Below are 20784 nucleotides of genomic sequence, written 5' to 3'. Positions count from 1 at the left end.
CTCTATCATAATAGATAAATATATATTTAAAGAGTTTCTATAAAACTATAACACAAATTACCTATTTATCTATTTATTATGAGTTTTTTTAATAAAAGAAACCTAATTATACGAGGATTATTAATATAAAAAAATATTCATTAATTGATATAAAAAAGAGGTTTTAAAAGAGTTTCTATAAAATTCTAACACAATTTACCTGTTTATCTATTTATTATGAGTTTTTTATTAAAATAAAATTTAATTAGACAATAATTATTAATATAAGAAAATATTTATTAATTGATTTAAAAAGAGTTTTTAAAAGAGTTTCTATATAAAACTTTAACACAAATTACCTATTTATTTATTTATTATGAGTTTTTAATAAAAAAAAATCTAATTAGACAAAAAATATTAATATAAAAATAATAATTTTTCTAAAACTCTACCACAAACTATCTTATATATTGAGTTTTTCTTTTTAATAAAAGGTAATCTAATTGGACAAGAATTATTAATATAAAAAAATATTTATTAATTGATATAAAAAGAGTTTTGAAAAGATTTACTCTAACACATATTACCTATTTATATATTTATTATGAGTTTTTTTTTAATAAAAAGAAAATATAATTAAACAATAATATATTTAAAGAAAATAAAACAATTTCGATAAAATCTACCACAAATTAACGTATTTTCTATAAAACTATATCACATTATATATTTATTATGAGTTTTTTAATAAAGTATCATCTAATTAGACAAGAATATATTTAAAGAAAAAATAATAATTTATATAAAACTCTACCACAAATTAGCTATTTTATTTTATATAAAACGCTATCACAAAGAACCTGTATTTATCTATTTATTATGAATATATTTACCGAAAATAAAATAATTTATATAATATCTACCACAAATTATCTATTTTATTTTTTTAAAATTCTGTCACATATAACCTGTATTTATATATTTATTGTGAGTTTTTTAATAAAAGATAATCTAATTAGACAAGGATATATTTAAATAAAATAAAATAAATTTTTAAAAGAGTTTATATAAAACTCTAACCCAAATTACCGATTTATCTATTTATTATGAGTTTTTTAATTAAAGAAAATCTAATTAGATAGAATTATTAATATAAAAAATATTTATTAATTGATATAAAAAATAAAATAATTTTTCTGAACTTTAACACAAATTACAGTTTTTAATAAAAGAAAATCTAATTAAACAAGGATATATATATATTTAAAGAAAATAAATAATTTCTAAAAAATTCTACCACAAATTACCTATTTATTATCAATAAAACTCTATCACATTAAATAAAGATATATTAAAAGAGTTTTTATAAAACACTAATTTAATTAATTTTAAAATAGAACTTTATCACATATAACTTCTGTATTTACCTATTTATTATGAGTTTTTTAATAAAACAAAATATAATTAGACAAGGATATATATAAATAAAATAAAATAATTTTTATAAAATAATTAAAAAATATATAAAACGAAAAATTCTATAAGTTACGAAAAATTCGATTAGTTATAAAATACTCATCACGTGCTTCGTACATGCCTTTTACTAATATATATATATATATATACAAGCACAACTGACATATATATATACATAAGCATAATATCAAATTAGCAGCCCATGCAAGAAAGAATAGAGAAAGAAGAAAGTAATTGTAAATTTGGTAATAATTATAAATTATGTTATATTTGACACAACATTTAATAAAGTTATATTTTGACAACTCCATCATTTGACATGTTATTTTAAAAAGTCTATTTTAAACGCTATATCTAAAAAAAAAACAACCCAAATAACATCCAATCGAAGACTTGATGTTGCTCGTAGAGGGTGTCATTGTACAAAAAGGCCCACTTGTGTATGTAGACCAAACATAATAAGTGAATATGTGAATAATAAGAGAGCCACCTATGTGAATATGTGAGTAGTCTTGACCTACTAATTTTCTCGGTCCACCGAATTAGAATATGGGAAATACAGTGCCAAAGCTCCGGCGAGACCAAGAGAGACCTCGAGAAGGAGAGGAATCGAAAGAAGACGAAACATCAACCTTCACTTGTGAGATATGCGTCGAACCCATGTTATCATCATCAGTCAAGAAATTCAAGAACAACAACAGGTGTGTTCATCCATTCTGCACGGATTGCATGACGAAATACATCGAGGTGAAAGTGGACGACAACATCGCCAACGTCCCGTGTCCGGCGCTGAGCTGCGATCAGCTGTTAGATCCTCTCAATTGCAGGCCGATCGTGCCACCGAAACTGTTCGAGAAGTGGTGCGATGTGCTCTGCGAATCGGCGGTTCTAGGGTTTGAAAGATGTTACTGCCCGAATCGGAATTGCTCGGCACTGATTGTGAACGAGTGTGGAGGAAATGTGAAGAGATCAAAATGCCCCAATTGCAAGAGGCTGTTCTGTTTCCATTGCAAGCTTCCATGGCACTCCGGCTATGGATGCGAAGAGAGTGGAAATATGAGAAATCGGAATGATGTTGAGTTCGGACTGCTTATGGAGAGGAACAATTGGAAGAGATGTCCCCGCTGCGGCCATTGTATTCAACGTAGTGAAGGTTGCCGACACGTGAAATGCAGGTTACTCTCTCTCCATATATATGTGCAGTTCCTTTTTTTGCAGTTTCCTCAGTTTTCTTGGTAGCCAAACAAGTAAAAAGAAAATGATTATGATGCGTTGCAGATCTGAATTGATTCTTAATTAATGTTTTGGGATGTAGATGTGGGACCAACTTTTGCTACAAGTGTGGAGGCCAGTTTAAAGATCTTCGGTGTAGGTGTGGTGTATCATACTTCTTGTGCTTTGTTTGGTTCTTGCGGTTCTTTATTATTGTAGGTTTTATAATAGGTACATTTTTTAGCCTGAAAAATATTATCAAGAGACTCGACTCATAAGAATATTACTTGTACTAATATATATATATACTCATACATGGAGGAAATTTAGTTTGTTTGCTTTGTCTAATTGTTTAATTGTTCAATGCACAAAGTTGGTTGAAATTAGAGAAATTATTGAGCCCCTTTGAATTTAATTGGTTTGGTTTTTTTTTTTTTTTTATAACTTAGGCACTTCTTCACTATTGTATTGGAGTTTTATTTGTCTTTGAATGTACGATCTATTTGATGGCCAACTATTCATAATCCGTACTTTAATTTTCTTAATAGGTATATTCACCAAACTTTTTTTTTTGTTTTTATTTTTAAAGAAGATGAAGTCAGGGACTTAGGGTGGGTTTAAATTCTTTCTGGCGGTCTTTAAGCCACTCGAAAGACCGCCAGAAAGAATTTGGCTTAATTACACGTTGTGTAGACATCTGGACTTTCCGGCAAGCAATCGGAGAACCTCTGATTTCCGATCGAGTTTAGTCCATTAAGCTCCCAAATCGTATGAACGTGAATTGCAGGTTTTTGTGCAATAGTAACAATGTTTCACACACAGAATCCAAGAAAGTTATTTCAATTTTCCACTAAGAATAATTGAGGTAAGGCTCGTAACATGTTCGATATAATGTTTGAATGGTGCATACTGGTTGTATAACATGTACAACTTTAGTTATAATTACTTATATTCCTTTTTTGCTTTGTTTTCCTTCAAGTCTAGTTAGTGGGATATATCTACTCTGCCCAATCTTTCTCTTCCATTCATGATTTTGAACTTCCAACTCATTTTCGTTTTCTTTAAAATCAAGTTTAATAATATATTTTTATTTTTTATTAACAAAAAATATTTTTTATTTTTGTGAAGAAAAGAGGACACATAAAAAACAATATCAATTCTTGACAGTTGCATTTTTTCCCCCTCCAATCCAATTATTTAGTTTAAATTTTTTTCTCGCCGGATTAATATAGATTTCAATTTTTTAATTTTTTTTGGTATAATACAGCAACACCCCTAAGATTTGTCAAAAGGACATTCAGATGAAAGTTATCAATTTTTTGGACAATGATATCCCCTTGAAGAAATTTCATCCAAACAAGGCCTTAAACCATATGAAAAGACAAAATTGCCTCTTAATATTAAATTCAAATTTATTGCAAAATATCAGACCTGTCAAAATGACGCAATTACCCCTGAAAGTTTAGCGGCACAAATTAACGCCACTTGACGCTAGATTAATAATCGTGAATTGCTCCGAATGAAATTAATTTTGTTTTTTTTTTTTCCCTAATAAATGGGGGTTATCAATTTTGTTTTTATCATAAAAACATAATGAAAAATAACTAAATAACTAAAATAGAGAATCCAATGTGAGCCACGTAGCGAGGTAACACTCAATAACGTCAATTACCTCTTGAAAGACATCATTCAGAGGTTGGATAACCCATTCATAATCTCTCACAAATTTAAGGCAAAATTGAACAACATTGATAGATATAAGTAGCACTCATAGACACCCTTTTAGATTGGTCAAACTTTCTTCTTTTTGAAAGAAATTGAAAATTTATTACACCAAAAGAAATATGCAATTTTGTTATTTTTGAGAAATTGTGGCAGAATGAAAACAAATGTATTTTTTTTTTACCAAAAATTTTGTTATTAATTCACACATGGGTACTTTCGTCCAATTTATTAATTTGTTTCAGGAATATGTATGTGTACATATATATATATATGTACATATATATAATCTATACTCTATATTCCTAGCATTGTGACTGTTTGTTCATAAGGGTAATTTCGTCCAATTTATTAACTTGTAAAGTTAAAAAGGTCAACTAATTCGTCAAAGGGCAATTTGGTTAATTTTTCATGTCAGTTGACTTCAAGAGTGTCTTTATCCACTTTTCAATCTTTAAGGGGTATTATTATTCAAAAAATAAATAACTTTATTTGAGTGTCTTTTTGTTAAACATTAAAAGGTGTTGTACTTTATTTTTTATTTTGGTCCCAGGAGTAGCAGAGATTGTGGGTTGTGTTTCAAAGCTTGGTTAAATAACTATGTCTATACAACTTGGTTAAATGATCATTGACTATTAACGTACTACTATGTTTAAAACACCATTCATAACTAAGGCTCCGTTTGTTTGTTTAGATGTCAAATAATTTTTTTGTAAAGTATTTTTTGAACAAAATATTTTTATGTAAAATGTTTTTTATTTTTTTGTTGGGTTTTAAACACAATTTCGAGAGTAGATGATGATGATGATGATTATTATTTAGTTTAGTTCTCTTAAAAAAATTCAATATCTCTAGCTAAGTTTTAATAGAACTAGAATATAATAATAATAATAATACTTAGTTTAGTTGTTGTGTGAATTTTTTTTTTCTTTTTCCAAGTACTATTCTCTAAGATATTAAAGTGAAACAAATACAGTATATTTTGGCCTTACTGAGTTTAGGATCTTAGTAATCCAAATAGTATGTTTGACCGATGTCTTGTTTGATACTCGAAGTCAAGCATATAAGCTAAATTATTATAGAAAAAGATTGTATTTAAAATTAAAGCAAATTACTCAAAGTACAGGTTGTAATTAGTAATTGAGAAGTGGAGATTGAGGCACATATCAAGTTCAACATATGTTAGAGACTGAAAAAATATTATAACATTCATTGGAACAAGTAAATTTTTAGAGGAGGGAGTCAAATTAAAGACTAAAGAGGGGCCTTTTCACTCGCACAGCACCACCACGCATGGATCCACACATACAAGTCGATTGTATGTTGCAATTTTATTATTTATTTATTATAATGTATACAAAGCATAATTATAAAAAAACAAAATTTAATTTATTCCCACTTATATTACACAATCTTTCATAATAAGTATATCTATCAAGTTCCGAACACACTTTCTTCTTACATTCGCTTTTGCTCCAACTCTGGTAACTTAGGTCCAACCACAAAAATAAAAATTCAATCTAAATCAATCTAATTTCTTTTCTCTTTTTATAAATCATAATTAGAAAAAATTTTAATTTTTAAATCATAATTATAAGAGTCAAGGTTTTTTTTTTCAACATTATAAGAGAGCGACACGTATATGAGTCCTCTTCATCTACTCTGCTCAGTCTCAGTCCACCCATTAGAAAATGGGAAACACAGTGCAAATGGTCCGGCCAAATCAAGAGAGACCACCAGAAGAAGAGGAATCGATAGAAGACGACGAATCATCAACCTTCGCTTGCGAGATATGCATCGAACCCATGTTATCATCATCAACCAACAAATTCAAGAACAACAACAGGTGCGTTCACCCATTTTGCACAGATTGCATAATGAAATACATCCAGGTGAAGGTGGACGAAAACGTCGCCGACGTCCCGTGTCCGTCGCTGAACTGTGAACAGCTGTTAGATCCTCTCTCTAGCCGGCCGATCGTGCCCACCAAACTGTTCGAAAAATGGTGCGATGTGCTCTGCGAATCAGCTGTTCTAGGGTTTGACAGATCTTACTGCCCGAATCAGAATTGCTCGGCTCTGATTCTGAACGAGTGTGGGGGAAATGTTAAGAGATCAAAATGCCCCAATTGCAAGAGGCTGTTTTGTTTCCGCTGCAAGATTCCATGGCACACCGGCTATCGTTGTGAAGAGGGTGGAGAGATGAGAAATAGGAATGAGGTTGAGTTTGGACTGCTTGTGGAGAGGAACAATTGGAAGAGATGTCCCCGCTGCGGCCATTGTATCGAACGATTTACAGGTTGCAGAGCGATTAAATGCAGGTTACTCTCTCTTCCCCTCTCTCTATATGTGGTAAGTTCCTATTTTTCAGTTTCCTCTGTTTTCTTGGTGGCCAAACATGTAAAAGAAAATGATTAGAATGTGGAGCGTATCTGAATAACTCCATTTTGTTTTTCTGTTTTTTAATTTCGATGTTTTGGGATGTAGATGTGGGACCAGCTTTTGCTACAAGTGTGGAAGCGAGTTTAAAGATCTTCGTTGTAGGTGCGGTGTATCCTACCATTTGTGCTGCTTTTGGTTCATTAGGTTCATTGTTCTTGCTGTTTTTATAATAGCTACAGTTTTTGCAATGAGGAAGATTATCAAGGGACCCCGTCCCTAATAAGAATACGAGTTTTGTATTTATTGGTGACCCCGGTTATTTATATTTCATATGAATTATACTAATATATTTTTGTTACATCACATGGAAGGAAATTTAGTTTGCTTGCCTGTCTTATATTGTATAATTGTTCGGATTGGTGGAAATTATAGAAATTATTGAGCCCCTCTCCCTCTCTCCTCAATTTAATTTAGGATCATTGAAGGAGTCACTCTACTTGAACAGACTAGTCATGACCTGTGATCGGGTTGATCATGATCGAGGGCTTAAGGATATGGGAATGTACGTGGTTGTTGGTCATCAATAGATTAGAGGGAAAAAAAAAAACTGTAATCAAATTCAAATTGGCCTTTTGCTCTAACTTGGGTCACTTCTCCACAATTATATTGGATTTTTTTCCCCCCTGAATTAGGAGATCTATTTTCTTCCCGATACTTTCAGAAATGACCGGATTGTTCGGATCCCAACTGGTAATTGCTTCTCTATTGCCTCTACTTCCTGCTTCTTAAGACACAGAGGGGCTTTTATTGTATGGTTCAGAGGCTTCATCCTCTGGCATTCTGTCATGCTTTGGATGACTATTAAGATTAACCATCCAAGATAAGCTTCTTAAGATGGGAAAAAGTTGAACAGCATGAGCTGATTATTTTGTAGAGATAAAATTGAAAACCATGGTCCATAAGCACATGTTCTTCAAATGCACCCTGATTCACGAAATATGTGGTTTTTATTGGTGAGAAATGTAATTTCGGATGGACTTAATCTTAGCTTTTGTTGTCTGGGATCGATAGGCTTGTGGGTGTAACTCTCTTAAATATATTGCTGTCATGTTGAGTGTGGCAGCTCTGGTCTAATGTCACTTGGAGGTAAAGAAATGAGAGATTCCACTCTAATTCTTACATAGATGTGGTTTCTCTTCAAAGGAGTATTATGGAAATTGTTGAGCTGAAATTGTGGTCCGTGAAGGGGTTTAGTGCTTCCCGAGATAGGCTGTGGCTGCAAAATGCGCGGGGTCTTTCTATCTTTTCCTTGAGGTATGTAATCTTGGCATTTGTAATGGCTGTTTTGTGTTGATGCGAATTTGCTCGTTTATAGCTTCAATTCTGCTTCGTTTTATTCATGTTTTTTAGTCATGTTAGAGGCTTTCGTTTTTTTGTTGCATTTAGAGATTGGTGGATATAGATATATATTGAGATTGGTAGTATACTGTATGCTTACATACCCTTTGCAACTTGAAAACATGCATGGTTTAAAGAAAAATGAAGGGACCTTAATTGTCCAGTGAATTTGATGACCTGAAAATGGTAGTATTGGAATGGATACTTTCCTCCTTTTGCATGCCATGCATCTTTGTGAGAGTGCAGAAACTCCTGCAGTGCTCAACAGTTCAACTCTAAGCAATTGATTCGGTTTTTCATTTTTACTGTATTTTATAAGAATATGAGCTTTATATAGTTGTAAATATTATAAGAATATGAGCTTTATATTTAGTAATCACTGATTCTCTTGGTAACCTGGTTATTTATATTTATATTTTGAAGGAATTATGCTAATATTTTTGTGTTGCATCATCATACGCGGAGGAACTTTAGTTTACTTGCCTTATCTAATACTGTAGGCTTATTGTCTAATTGTTCAAATTTTAAGAGGAAAACATATTCCATCTATTGCAATAATTCTCGAAATTAAATCTGAATATCTTAATCCTTTTTTTAATTTTGTTAATATGTGGAGTATATTCTACACAAAAGTATATTTTTTATTGGTTATTATATAATATATTTCCAATTAACTACAAATTCATGATTCATTAAATACTCAATAATTCCGTACCTAATAATTCTCCAGATATATGATTATACAGACTTGTCTATATCACATTTTGCATGAATCTTAAAAATATCATGAACACTTTTTTCATATCGTTTTTCATGAAAAAAACAAATTCTCTCAACCAACTTACAAAAAGAGAAAAAAAATTATTTCAACAATGTTTGATGTTTTCTTCTACTTATGCATGGTACCAATTTGGGTTACTCCAAACCAGGCACCGCTAGTCTACTCGGGAGCCGAGTCCTATAACAATTAGGCCACTAGATAATGTCCCAATTCAATTCCCGTTATGTGATCAGAAGATGAGCACCAGAAAAAAATAAAAATAAAAATAAAAATAAAAATTTAATGCCTTAAAACGTGGGAAAAATGATATGACAAATTGAGAATGAAGGGCAGGAAATATTTCCATAGGGATAGTGTGGCCCACGGCACACGTTAGAGGACGCAGCCCATTTATACTCCAGCCCAATAAATAGAAAGAAGGTGGGGGCCAGAAGAGGCAAGTTGTTTAGGGCGTTAGAAGAAGAATACTTTCTTGCATGCCATTACAGAGAATTGAAAAACATTTAACTTTTTGGCATGACAAATTTGTAATATACCAAACCTATTCAAATTAATGTTTTATGGTATTCAACCCATAAAATGGTAATTTTTTATAGTATTTTTTAAATTTTCAATTTTGACCAGAGGTTTAATTAAGATTCAACTCGAGTGTAATTCAGGTTTAAATGACTGCTTCACAAGTAATTCAGGCTAAATTGTTCTAAAAACTGTAATCAAACTTTTTTTGATGGTATTAGACAGTCTCTTGTGTTGGCATTTTACTCTAAAGTAGGATAAGTTCACTATTATTGTTTTTCCAAAACCAAATCACATGACTTTTTTCTTTCTCCAAGTCCAAGTAACCAAACAAAGGGATATTTCTATATCAATATTTAGTATCCTCCGTTTTCTTGGTGGCCAAACAAGTAAAAGAAAATGAGTAATGATATAGAGCATATCTGAATTTCTTAAACTTGTCAAACAAAACAAAGTGCAAGAATTACTATGTGGATAATTGTCATCCAAAATAATTTGATACCCAACTCTAAAATGTTTCTTTTCAAGGAAAAAAGAAAGAAAGAAAGAAAGAAATTCCTTTATAAAAAAAGAAAAGAAAAGAAAAGAAAAGAAAAGAAAGAAAGATATTCACGAGAAAGCATTAATAAATGTTCTGCTTTTAAGTTCCAAGAGAAAGGAAGACTATACGACACTACAATAAGACTATTCATGAAATCTCATCTATAGCGTATGATATGTGAATTCATGAAATTGATCTGTATGTTATGAAATTGATATGAAATCTCATAATATGATTAATATATTATGACATGTGAATTCATGAAATTGAGATTCACATATCAATTTCTTTTTCTTTTTCTTTTTTAAATTGAAAATTTTCTCAGTAAATATAAATTTATGAATTGAGAGAATAACTTAGTAATTGGATAGAGGAGTATTATGTATGTGCAAATTCAACTTTAATAAATAACTAAAGCAAAAATGTAGACAATAAACCGTAAATTCAACTTTAATAAATCAAACATGCTAAAAATTGTTGTTGGCAAGATACTGTTGTACATGCAAAAATCATAGGTTTTTTTTTTTTTTTTTTTTTTTCAACTTAGTGAAATATAATTCTCTGATGTGTGAGGTTATTTAATTCAATTTTCTTATAAAAATTGAAGATCTCTAAAAACTGAATACAGCTAATTTTTAACAGAACTAGAAATATATATATATAATGCGTGAAGGTAAATGGTGTGACTCCAACCAAGTATATGTCCACCCAATTCAATTCCACTTGTATTATCATAAGATAAGGACAATTATTACTTCTATTATTATTTATTTTTATTTTTATTTATTAGTTTTTTTTTTTTTAAGTTCAAGCACAAACACTTATTATATATATTTTGTACACTCAACTACTCTTTTGGAAATAAGAATTTATAGCAACAGTCCAAGAATAGCATTTGTATGAGCTTTTGGAAATAAGAATTTATAGTAATTATTATTATATATATTATTGTAGTTTTTGTAATTAGTGTCGTTATTACTACAATAGGGGTTGCAATCAAGGGATTGTCACACTAATAATATATCTTTATTATCCCAAAGCTTTATATTATTTATTATCACTGATTTTTTTGGTAATTGGATTATTTATATTTCATAGAAATTATACTAATATATCTTTTGTAACATCATCATCATTCATCGAGGAAATTTAATTTGCTTGCCTCTTGTCTAAATAGCGTAGAATGAAAATCATGACACCTTTTCCTAATTTTCGGAAGTTCCTAATAATTATAGAATGAAAATTCGTGTTTCGATTAATTTATGAGATTTGAAAAGTAGTTAATTTATGACATAATAAATTTATAATTTACCCAACTTATTCATTTTTATTTGTTTAAATTTTAATATATATATATTTTTTAGTGAGTAAATAAATTTCAATAAACTCAAAAAGGATTGACTCTTACCTCACATTCTCCCGCGGGGTGGGGGGTTCAAATTTATAAAAAGACTTGCTAATGAATCCAATTTGAATTCGAGATTATAAATAGGGTTAATTTCACCTAGACCCCTTGATGTTGGCTCATATTTCATCTGGATGGAGATTTGGTTTTTAGCGACTACTTAAACCCCGATTTGTTTTTTGGACTCCGACACAAGGGAATTGACCCATTTACCCTTAATTTTTTTAATACAATTTAATACCTAAAAAAATTCTATAATTATAAAAGACAAAACTAACCCTCACATATAAATGACATTATACACAAACCTAGTACCCTTAAACACCCAAACCCAAAAAGGTTCCACTAGCCTTGTTTGTCTTGATAGTTGGGAGAGACCTGGCTTGTTAATTATCCAAATGTTCTGAATGTACATTATCTTTCCTTAACCTGTAGCTAATCATACTACTTGTAATGACAGTGCCTGTTCCTCTCTCTTTGTAGAGGTTCTTGCCTTTCCCACTGTTGCAGGCTCTCTGTTCATCAGAGTTGGCGTTTCATCGAGTGGATGGGTTCCGCTGGGCTGTTTTCCCTGCCACATCCAATCAGTCGTTGCTGGGAGTGGTTGGTTCGGATGGTTTTCAGTTTTCGGAGGGGTGACGGGTCGAGTGTTTTCCCCTTTGATCCAGGTATAGTGATGGTATTCCTTGTTTTTGTTTTTGTTCTCACTTTCTATATGTGTTGTTCTGTGTTCTCTCTACATGTGGTGTTGTCTTGGGTGTCGATGGCTCCACTAGTCGCCATGGCCTATGGGTCTTGCTTGGGTGTTACTGCTTTTCTTTCTCGGATTGGTTCATGTTTGTTGTATGGCCTCCATCTGGTCAGTGATGCGTTTCTTTCGGCTGCCATCGCTTATGGGGCATGGTTTGGTTTTGTCGGACTGTTTTATCTTGTTAGTCCTTACTGGATGTTTGGTGTGGCCATATGTCTTGATGGCGATGCATTGTTGGTGGTTTCCTGCTTACTTAGTTTTATGGACTGGTGTCTGCCATAGATTGACGCTAGCCTGCTGTGGTTGCACGGTTTTTTGGTGGTTCGCTAGTTTCACACTTGGGTTGCTGTTGCTGCAGATGCTTTCTCTGTTGAAGGTTTACCAGAAACATGGCCGATTGATGTGATTCCGATTCCGGCGCTTTTTCAACGTCATCGAGATTTGGGTGGTATTGCGTTGTGCCAGCAGCGGGGGTCAAGGTCAACCCTTGGGTTACTAGTTTGTGGCGTTAAAGTCACCACTAGAAGTACCTCTAGAACACAATTGCTCAATTGAATGGTTGCTGATGTTGTTTGGGTTTAGGCCACGAAAGGTCCACGTATTGTGTCCAATGGTGGGTTCTGTGCATCTCTGGTTTCGTGCTCTGTTTATGATATTTATCATTATTCAGCTTATCGTTGCTAGACATCCTATGGAAGTTGTAATGCACTTTAAGTGTACTGCGTAGTGTAATGATGATGGTGTGTGGGAAGGGTGCCTATTGTCACGCCCCGCAACCAAGAGGCTACGCCACACAGACGCCCAGCAGACGATGACATGGAGCCTGCATGGACCGAAACTTTCCTGAATTCTCTAGATTAGTATGGAGTTGTCTAGCCTTTTCTAGACTTGTCTAGAGTTGTATAGAATCTCTAGACTTGTCTTGAACATTGTACATAGTTCAAGAATTGTGTAGATATTTTTTTGGAGGGTTCTAGACACTTAATCTAGGCCATACATTTGTATACATCTAGAATGTTCTTGTAATGCCAAAGGCCTATAAATAAGTGGTGGGAGTTCATTTGCTCCTCACCAAGCAACCAAGTTGTAATATCTCCTCTCAAGCAATACAAGTTCTATACATTCCCAAACTCTCTTGCTCACTTGCCTAACCTCTTCCTACACACCTAAGTAAGCAAAACACTTGTCTAGCCTTAGTCTTCACTGAGCTAACACACTCGGGTAGGCTGACTTAGCGCTTCAAGGGGGCTTGAAAGTGTCTAAGGCCGCACGGGAGCTTGGAAAGGTTCAAGTCCGTGACAGTTGGTATCAGAGCTAAGGTCGTGAGGCGTCACACCTTGTGTGGAGGAAGCTATGGCGGAGCTATCAGATGTGACTGGCACCCAAGAGGAGGATCCACGTGGAAGGGAAACAAATCTCCCTCCGGTCGGAGTGAGGACGAGGGCTAGGTCGAAGGACATCATGGCGGGCTTAGAGGCACGTATGGCAAACATGGAGGGGTCTATAGCCAACGTGTTGGAGTAGCTTAAGGATGCTTACTAGCGCATGGATGGGCTGGAATCGGAGGACGCTGAGGTCCAGAATGCTGTCAAAGGGTCACTCAATGCCTTAAGTGGTGACTTTCGGCAGGAGCTCCAAGCACTTCGAGAAGTTATGTTGGGCGAGTTTGCCACCCTATGTGGCTATGTTGATCAGGAACTTGGCACTTTCCGCGAGCAAATGGAGGAAATGCGAGCGGACTGGACATTGTGCAAACGGGTGGTGGTGTCCGGCACAGCTACTACGGGGGTAGTAGCACCTCGGGTTGATATTCCCAAGCCTAAGTGCTATGGTGGGAACCGGGTAATGAGGGAGTTGGAGAACTTCCTCTTCAGCATGGAGCAATACTTTGAGGCTATGGGCATGACAGACGAGACCATCAAGATACGCACGGTGATTCACTACCTCACAGACCATGCCATGCTATGGTGGAGGAAAAAGTATGGTGACATAGGCAAAGGTACGGTCTTTATTGATACTTGGGCTGATTTCACTAATGAAATTAAGAAGCATTTCTATCCTGAGAATGCCGAGGATGAAGCCAGGGGCAGATTCCGAAGGCTAAAACAGGTTAGATCGATTCGGGACTATGTGAAGGAATTCACTAACCTAACTCTTGAGATCCTGGATCTATCCGATAAGGACTCTATTTTCTTCTTCATGGATGGCTTGCAATTGTGTGCTAAGATAGAGTTGAGACGGCGCAACGTGCAAGACCTTGCCACGGCTATTGCAGAAGCGGAGTCCTTTATTGATTTCAGCTCCAAGAAGGAACCCTCGTCCAAGCCAAAAGACAAAGACAAGGACAAGGGGAGGTATGCCGGCAAAGGTAAGGGAGACAAGGGCGCTGCACCCCACAAGGATTGGTCCCGTAAGCCAGGTGGTGGCCATGGAGGCAAAGAGGGAAGGGAGAACAAGGAAGGAGCACCCAAGCCTAAGGGTTCTTACTTCATATGTGTTGGCCCACATTGGGTAAGAGATTGCCCAAAGTGGAAGACTCTCAATGCTATGACGAGCCGCTACGAAGAGCAACAACAGGAGGAGGCGCAGATGGGTTCACTGCAAATCCTTAATGCCATTTTAGGCGGCGGCTAAGGGGCTAATGTTCGTGGGGGCGAGCATCAATGGGACATCTACACGTGCTTTGGTGGACACAGGTGCATCCCACAACTTTGTGAGCCTTGATGAGGCCAAGAGATTGGGCCTCAAGTATAACAAAGAAGGGAGCTCCATGAAGGCAGTTAACTCGGCGGCAAAGGCTATACATGGCATGGCACACAGCGTCAGAGCATGCATTGGCGAGTAGGGTGGCCATATAGACCTATCGGTGGTACCGATGGACGACTTCAAACTAGTCCTTGGGTTGGAGTTCTTAGACAAGGTGAGAGCCTTCCCCATTCCTTTCGCTAACACTATGTGTATTATGGAAGGAAACACAGCATGCATGGTGCCGGTAGAGAGAGGCGCCAAGTTGGAAGTCCAAGCTTTGTCAGCTATGCAGTTCAAGAAGGGCTTCAAGAAGGGAGAGACTAGCTACCTTGCTACGTTACTGGAGACACCCGATGATGAGCTAGTCCCTTCCCCACAAGAAGATGTGCCTAAGGAGATACGAGCCGTGCTAGACGAGTACACGGACGTGATGCCTAAGGAGCTGCCCAAGAAGCTTCCACCTAGGAGGGAGGTGGATCATAAGATTGAGTTGGAACTGGGTTCTAAACCCCCTACTTTGGTGCCATACCGCATGGCACCCCCAGAGTTGGAGGAGTTGCGGAGGCAACTCAAGGAGCTGTTAGATGCGGGCTACATTCGACCCTCGAAGGCCCCATATGGCGCACCGGTGTTGTTCCAAAGGAAGAAGGATGGGTCCTTGGGCATGTGCATCGACTACCAGACGCTCAACAAGGTGACTATCAAAAACAAGTACCCTATTCCTCTCATTGCCGATCTTTTTGATCAGCTTGGTGGAGCACGCTACTTCACTAAGCTAGACTTGCGCTTGGGGTACTACCAGGTGCGGATAGCGGACGGGGATGAGCCTAAGACTACATGTGTGACGATGTATGGCTCTTATGAGTTTCTTGTTATGCCATTTGGCCTCACCAATGCGCCTGCTACTTTCTGTACTTTGATAAACAAGCTCTTCCATCCCTACTTGGATCGCTTTGTGGTGGTGCACTTGGATGATATTGTTGTGTATAGCACCACTCTAGAGGAGCACGTGTAGCACTTGAGGGCGGTCTTCCAAGTCCTACGGGAGAACGACCTATACGTGAAGACAAATAAATGCTCCTTTGCCCAAGAGGAGGTGTTGTTCCTAGGGCATAAGATACGGGATGGCAAGCTGATAATGGATGAGGCAAAGGTGAGGGCCATTCAAGAGTGGGAGTCGCCCACTAAGGTGACAGAGCTACGCTCATTTCTTGGGCTTGTTAACTATTACCACCGCTTCATCAAGGGTTATTCGGCGAGAGCAACCCCATTGACAGACCTTCTGAAGAAGGCGCGTACTTAGAGTTGGACAGAGTCATGCCAGGGGGCATTTGATGACTTGAAAAGGACAGTTACAGAGGAGCCGGTACTTAACTTGCTCGATCACTCCAAGCCATATGAGGTGCACACAGATGCATCCGACTTTGCTATTGGGGGTGTCTTGATGTAGGAAGAACACCCCATAGCTTATGAGAGCTGCAAGCTTAATGACACCGAGCGGCGCTATACGGTGCAGGAGAAAGAGATGACGGCGGTCATCCATTGCCTACGTACTTGGAGGCACTACTTGCTCGGGGCACGATTTGTGATCAAGTCGGATAATGTTGCCACCAGCTACTTCCAGACACAGAAGAAGCTCAGCCCTAAATAAGCTCAATGGCAGGACTTCCTAGCGGAGTTCACTTACCATTTTGAATACAAGCCAGGCAAGGCCAATGTTGTGGCAGATGCGCTTAGTCGCAAGGCCGAGCTCGCAGCTATCAGTCGGCCCCAGCACTCTCTTGTGGAGCGGATCAAAGAGGGGTTGCAGCATGACCCTTTAGCCAAATGCCTTATTAAGCTGGCTAAGGAAGGGAAGACTAGGCATTTTTGGCTAAGGGATGATTTACTTCTCACTACAGGGGACCGACTATTTGTGCCCAGGTGGGGCAACTTATGAAAGGAGCTAATAAAGGAGTGCCATGACAGCAAATGGGCTGGTCACCCAGGTATGCGGCGCATACTAGCACTCCTAGAAGATTCTTACTATTAGCCTCGGATGCGTGATGATGTGGAGACATATATGAGGACTTGTCTTGTGTGCCAACAAGACAAGATTGAACAACAGCATCCTGTAGTCCTACTAGAGCCACTGCTATTCCAGAGAGACCATGGGAGAGCGTCTCTATGGATTTCATCACTTGCTTGCCCAAGTCAAAGGGTTGCGGGAGCATTGTAGTGGTGGTAGATCGGTTCAGCAAGTATGCCACCTTCATACCTACACCAGCAGACTACACAGCAAAGAGGGCAGCAGAGTTATTTGTTGACCATGTGGTCAAGCTTTGGCGAGTTCTGCAAAACATTGTCAGTGACAGAGACCCGCGCTTTACGGGTAGATTTTGGGTGAGGCTCTTCAAGAAGATGGGGACGGATCTTAACTTTTCTACGAGTTTTCACCCCTAATCAGATGGGCAGACGGAGCGCATCAACGCTCTCCTGGAGCTTTATTTGAGGCACTATGTGAGTGCTAATCAGCGAGATTGGGCCAAACTCCTTGGGGTGGCACAGTTTTCTTACAACTTGCAGCAGAGTGAGGCTACCAATCACAGTCCATTTGAGGTTGTCACCGGACGGCAGCCTATGACACCCAACGCCATTGCTTTGACTTGCGATGGTAAGAGTCCGGCGGCTTACAAATTTGCCAAGAGGTGGTATGAGCAGTCCGACTTGGTTAGGGCGTACATTGACAAGGCGGCAAAGAAGATGAAGAAGTGGGCCAACACCAAGCGAAGGCGGGTGGAGTACATAGTGGGAGACCAAGTGATGGTTAAGTTACTACCCCAACAATTCAAGTCTTTACGGAGCGTACATAAGGGGCTAGTAAGGAGGTACAAAGACTCTTTCCCCATTGTTAAGCGGGTGGGCAAGGTCTCCTACATGGTGGAACTTCCACCCAAGTTGAAGATACATCCGGTCTTCCATGTTAGCATGCTCAAGCCTTATCATGAAGACACGGAAGACCTTACTCAGGGCATATCACAGAGGGCTCCCACGGCCGTCGTCACATCCTTCGACAAGGAAGTTAATTGCATCCTTGCGGATCGTGTGATGAGCAGGAGAGGCGTGCCTAAGTATAAGGAGTATTTAGTGAAATAGAAGAACTTGCCAGATAGCGAGGCGAGCTGGGAACATGAAGATACACTTTGGTAGTTCGCGGAACATATCCAGCGGTTCAAGCAAGAAGACGCGACGAGGGCGTCGCGAGCTTAGGTGGGGGAGAATGTCACGCCCCGCAACCAAGAGGCCACGCCACGCATGCGCCACGCAGACGCCCAGCAGACGATGACATGGAGCCTGCATGGACCGGAACTTTCTAGACTTCTCTACTCAAGTATAAAACTTTCCTGAATTCTCTAGATTAGTGTGGAGTTGTCTAGCCTTTTCTAGACTTGTCTAGAGTTATATAGAATTCTCTAGACTTGTCTTGAACATTGTACATAGTTCTAGAATTGTGTAGATATTTCTTTGGAGGGTTCTAGACACTTAATCTAGGCCACACATTCGTATACATTTAGAATGTTCTTGTAAGGCCAAAGGCCTATAAATAGGAGGTAGGAGTTCATTTGCTCCTCACCAAGCAACCAAGTTGCTATCTCTCCTCTCAAGCAATACAAGTTCTATACATTCCCAAACTCTCTTACTCACTTGCTTAATCTCTTCCTACACACCCAAGTAAGCAAAATACTTGTCTAGCCTTAGTCTTCACTAAGCTAGCACACTCAGGTAGGTTGACTTAGCGCTTCAAGAGGGCTTGAAAGTGTCTAAGGACGCACGGGAGCTTGGAAAGGTTCAAGTCCGTGACACTATCCATACCTTTGTGTTGCACTGTGTATGCCACATCCACTTCCTGTGCTCTATCATCTTTGTGTTGCCACGTGTCTGCTATCTCAGATAGGTAATGGTTCTTATAGATGTCTTGTTTTTGCAAGTCCCTTAGTTCTTTTGTGTTGGGTTCAGTTTGTTTGTTTTGATTGTGGTTTATGTGTAGTTGTTTTGTTCTTATAGATGCCGTAGGGCGTTTATGTTGCTAGGCCAAAAAAAAAAAAAAAAAAAAACATCAAACACACCGTCTCCGTCTCTGCATCTAACACCCTACACCCCTCTCTCCGAATGAAAAAGAAACCTAACCGCCGCTGCCGCCCAACACCCCTCTCTCCGAACCAAACACAAACCTAGCCTCCGCCGCCGTTCTATCTCGCCATCTACCTTAACTACGTCGCCGCAGTCCACCAGCGTTTTAGCTAGTCTCGGTGCTTGAACCATCGAATCCCCATCTTCGATTTTCATTTTCAGCCCTATTATTGAAACTTCACACATTAAAAAATACACAAACCACAAAGTAGGGTCGGTGATGATGGCAGAGAGGGTTGGGAGGTGAATCGAAGAGGTTAGGTGTTGGGTCTTGAGGTCGTTGTCGGTTGGGAGGCAAATCGGAGAGTGTTGGAAGGTCGGCAGTTGAGAGGGTTGGGAGATCGGGTGTTGGTGTTGTCGCCGCCTACACCACTTGAGATCGACATCAATTGCGAAGCGAATCAGAGACAGTTGGGAGGTTGGCGGTTGAGATCTCATCGCCGGTCACAGATCATCCACACTGGCGCAGCGGTGGCTTGGAACACAGATGGCGGTATGATGGCTTGATAGAGCTGGTGGAGATGGACTGGCTGTGACGACTTGTGAGCAAGGTGGACAGCTCGTTTGTCGGAACTCACCACTGCCGATGCCGCTCTCGAAGGTAGTTGAAGCTGAACGCCAGTCCGTGTGGTGATGGCGACAGCAGGTGATGTTCGTGTGGTGGAGGTTACGGTGATCTAAAGTGGGGTCGGTGGTGATGGCGGCAGCGGCGACTTTCCCTCTCTCCCCCCATCTTCTGTTATGGGTGGCTATATCCGCCGTCGGGATGCTCCAAATCACCGCCCAAAAAAATATACTCTGGGAAATAAATTTGCAAGAAAGGAAGTTTCCTTTGACTATTGATCATTACAAACTCATAAATCTAGAGCATAGAAAATAAAAAATACACAGATACAAAGACATGACAATTGATCAAATAAACTAATATAGCGATTTGTGATTAGAAATGGGTATATTTAAATCATACAAAATAATTGGCATATAAGCCAACAATCAACGTCTACAAAGAGTCAAGAGTTATTTCCCAGAGTTATTTTTATTTATTTTATTTTATTTTATTTTTATTTATTTATTTTTTGCAGTGATGGTGGCTATGTCCGTGTGCGGCGTGCATTAATTGGGATGATTAAGAAGAGGAAATGTGTGTTTTGGGTAGTTTAGTCATAAAAACTAGTCAACATGAAGTCAAAGAGTAACATAGTCATTTAACACCAAAAATTGACATTTGGGGTGTAAGTAAAATGTTAAGCCACTAATTGGGGTCTAAGTGGTCGCTAAAAATCATATAGGTGAAATATCAGTCAACCTCAAAAGGTCTAGGTGAAATTAACCCTTATAAATAAGATATGGATTAAAACATTCAATTTGATAATCCATTAATGATCTAAAATCCGTTAATGATGTGAATTCGAAGATAAAACAAATCATATAGGTTTTTTTGGAATCCGCTTTGCTTGTGTCATTCCGATTTCGTGCTTACTCTCTGTTTCCTTCGTTTTTTTTCTCTTCTTTCCCATCTCTTGGGTGGCTTTTGGTAGTGATTTCTGTGTACCAAGGTCTCTATTTTTTAGGACGTTGTTCTGTTTCTCTTTGCTTAGGTGTCTAGGTGTCGTCACGGGTTTATCTGCATAGCGATTGTCGTTGGACTGTAGCTATTCTAGGGTTCGTATTGTGTTCACAAAGTTCACCATTTTCCTTTGGTTT

The 20784-nt window shown here is 37.6% G+C and overlaps 2 protein-coding genes across 4 annotated transcripts; both read left to right on the top strand.

Moving 5' to 3' along the window:
• The first annotated feature begins 1914 nt into the window (after positions 1-1914).
• On the top strand, positions 1915-3015 carry LOC132293958 (E3 ubiquitin-protein ligase RSL1-like). Of its 2 annotated transcripts, none has more exons than XM_059791651.1 (2): positions 1915-2630; positions 2734-2911. In XM_059791651.1, exons 1-2 carry the CDS (start codon positions 2005-2007, stop codon positions 2753-2755), a joined length of 648 nt encoding a protein of 215 aa, XP_059647634.1. In that variant the 5' UTR covers positions 1915-2004; the 3' UTR covers positions 2756-2911. The 2 variants fall into 2 exon arrangements, with proteins under 2 accessions (XP_059647634.1, XP_059647633.1); XM_059791650.1 differs by having other exon boundaries at positions 1922-2630; positions 2771-3015.
• Positions 3016-6035: 3020 nt separating this feature from the next.
• Positions 6036-9228, top strand: LOC132293957 (E3 ubiquitin-protein ligase RSL1-like). Of its 2 annotated transcripts, none has more exons than XM_059791648.1 (2): positions 6036-6709; positions 6876-9228. In XM_059791648.1, exons 1-2 carry the CDS (start codon positions 6081-6083, stop codon positions 7048-7050), a joined length of 804 nt encoding a protein of 267 aa, XP_059647631.1. In that variant the 5' UTR covers positions 6036-6080; the 3' UTR covers positions 7051-9228. The 2 variants fall into 2 exon arrangements, with proteins under 2 accessions (XP_059647631.1, XP_059647632.1); XM_059791649.1 differs by having other exon boundaries at positions 6036-6740; positions 6876-7133.
• The last annotated feature ends 11556 nt before the right edge of the window (positions 9229-20784 follow it).

Source organism: Cornus florida, unplaced genomic scaffold (assembly GCF_030987335.1).
Source record: "Cornus florida cultivar Cherokee Brave unplaced genomic scaffold, ASM3098733v1 CherokeeBrave_3.0.0_Hap2_Chr02, whole genome shotgun sequence".
NCBI classification, from domain to species: Eukaryota; Viridiplantae; Streptophyta; class Magnoliopsida; order Cornales; family Cornaceae; genus Cornus; species Cornus florida.
This window is presented reverse-complemented; position numbering and strand designations above follow the sequence as displayed.

Coding starts and splice junctions, on each gene's coding strand:
- LOC132293958 (XM_059791650.1), top strand. CDS start 2,005: ATGGGAAATACAGTGCCAAAGCTCCGGCGAGACCAAGAGAGACCTCGA. Junction 2,631..2,770: donor TGCCGACACGTGAAATGCAG/GTTACTCTCTCT, acceptor TTTGGGATGTAG/ATGTGGGACCAACTTTTGCT.
- LOC132293957 (XM_059791648.1), top strand. CDS start 6,081: ATGGGAAACACAGTGCAAATGGTCCGGCCAAATCAAGAGAGACCACCA. Junction 6,710..6,875: donor TGCAGAGCGATTAAATGCAG/GTTACTCTCTCT, acceptor TTTGGGATGTAG/ATGTGGGACCAGCTTTTGCT.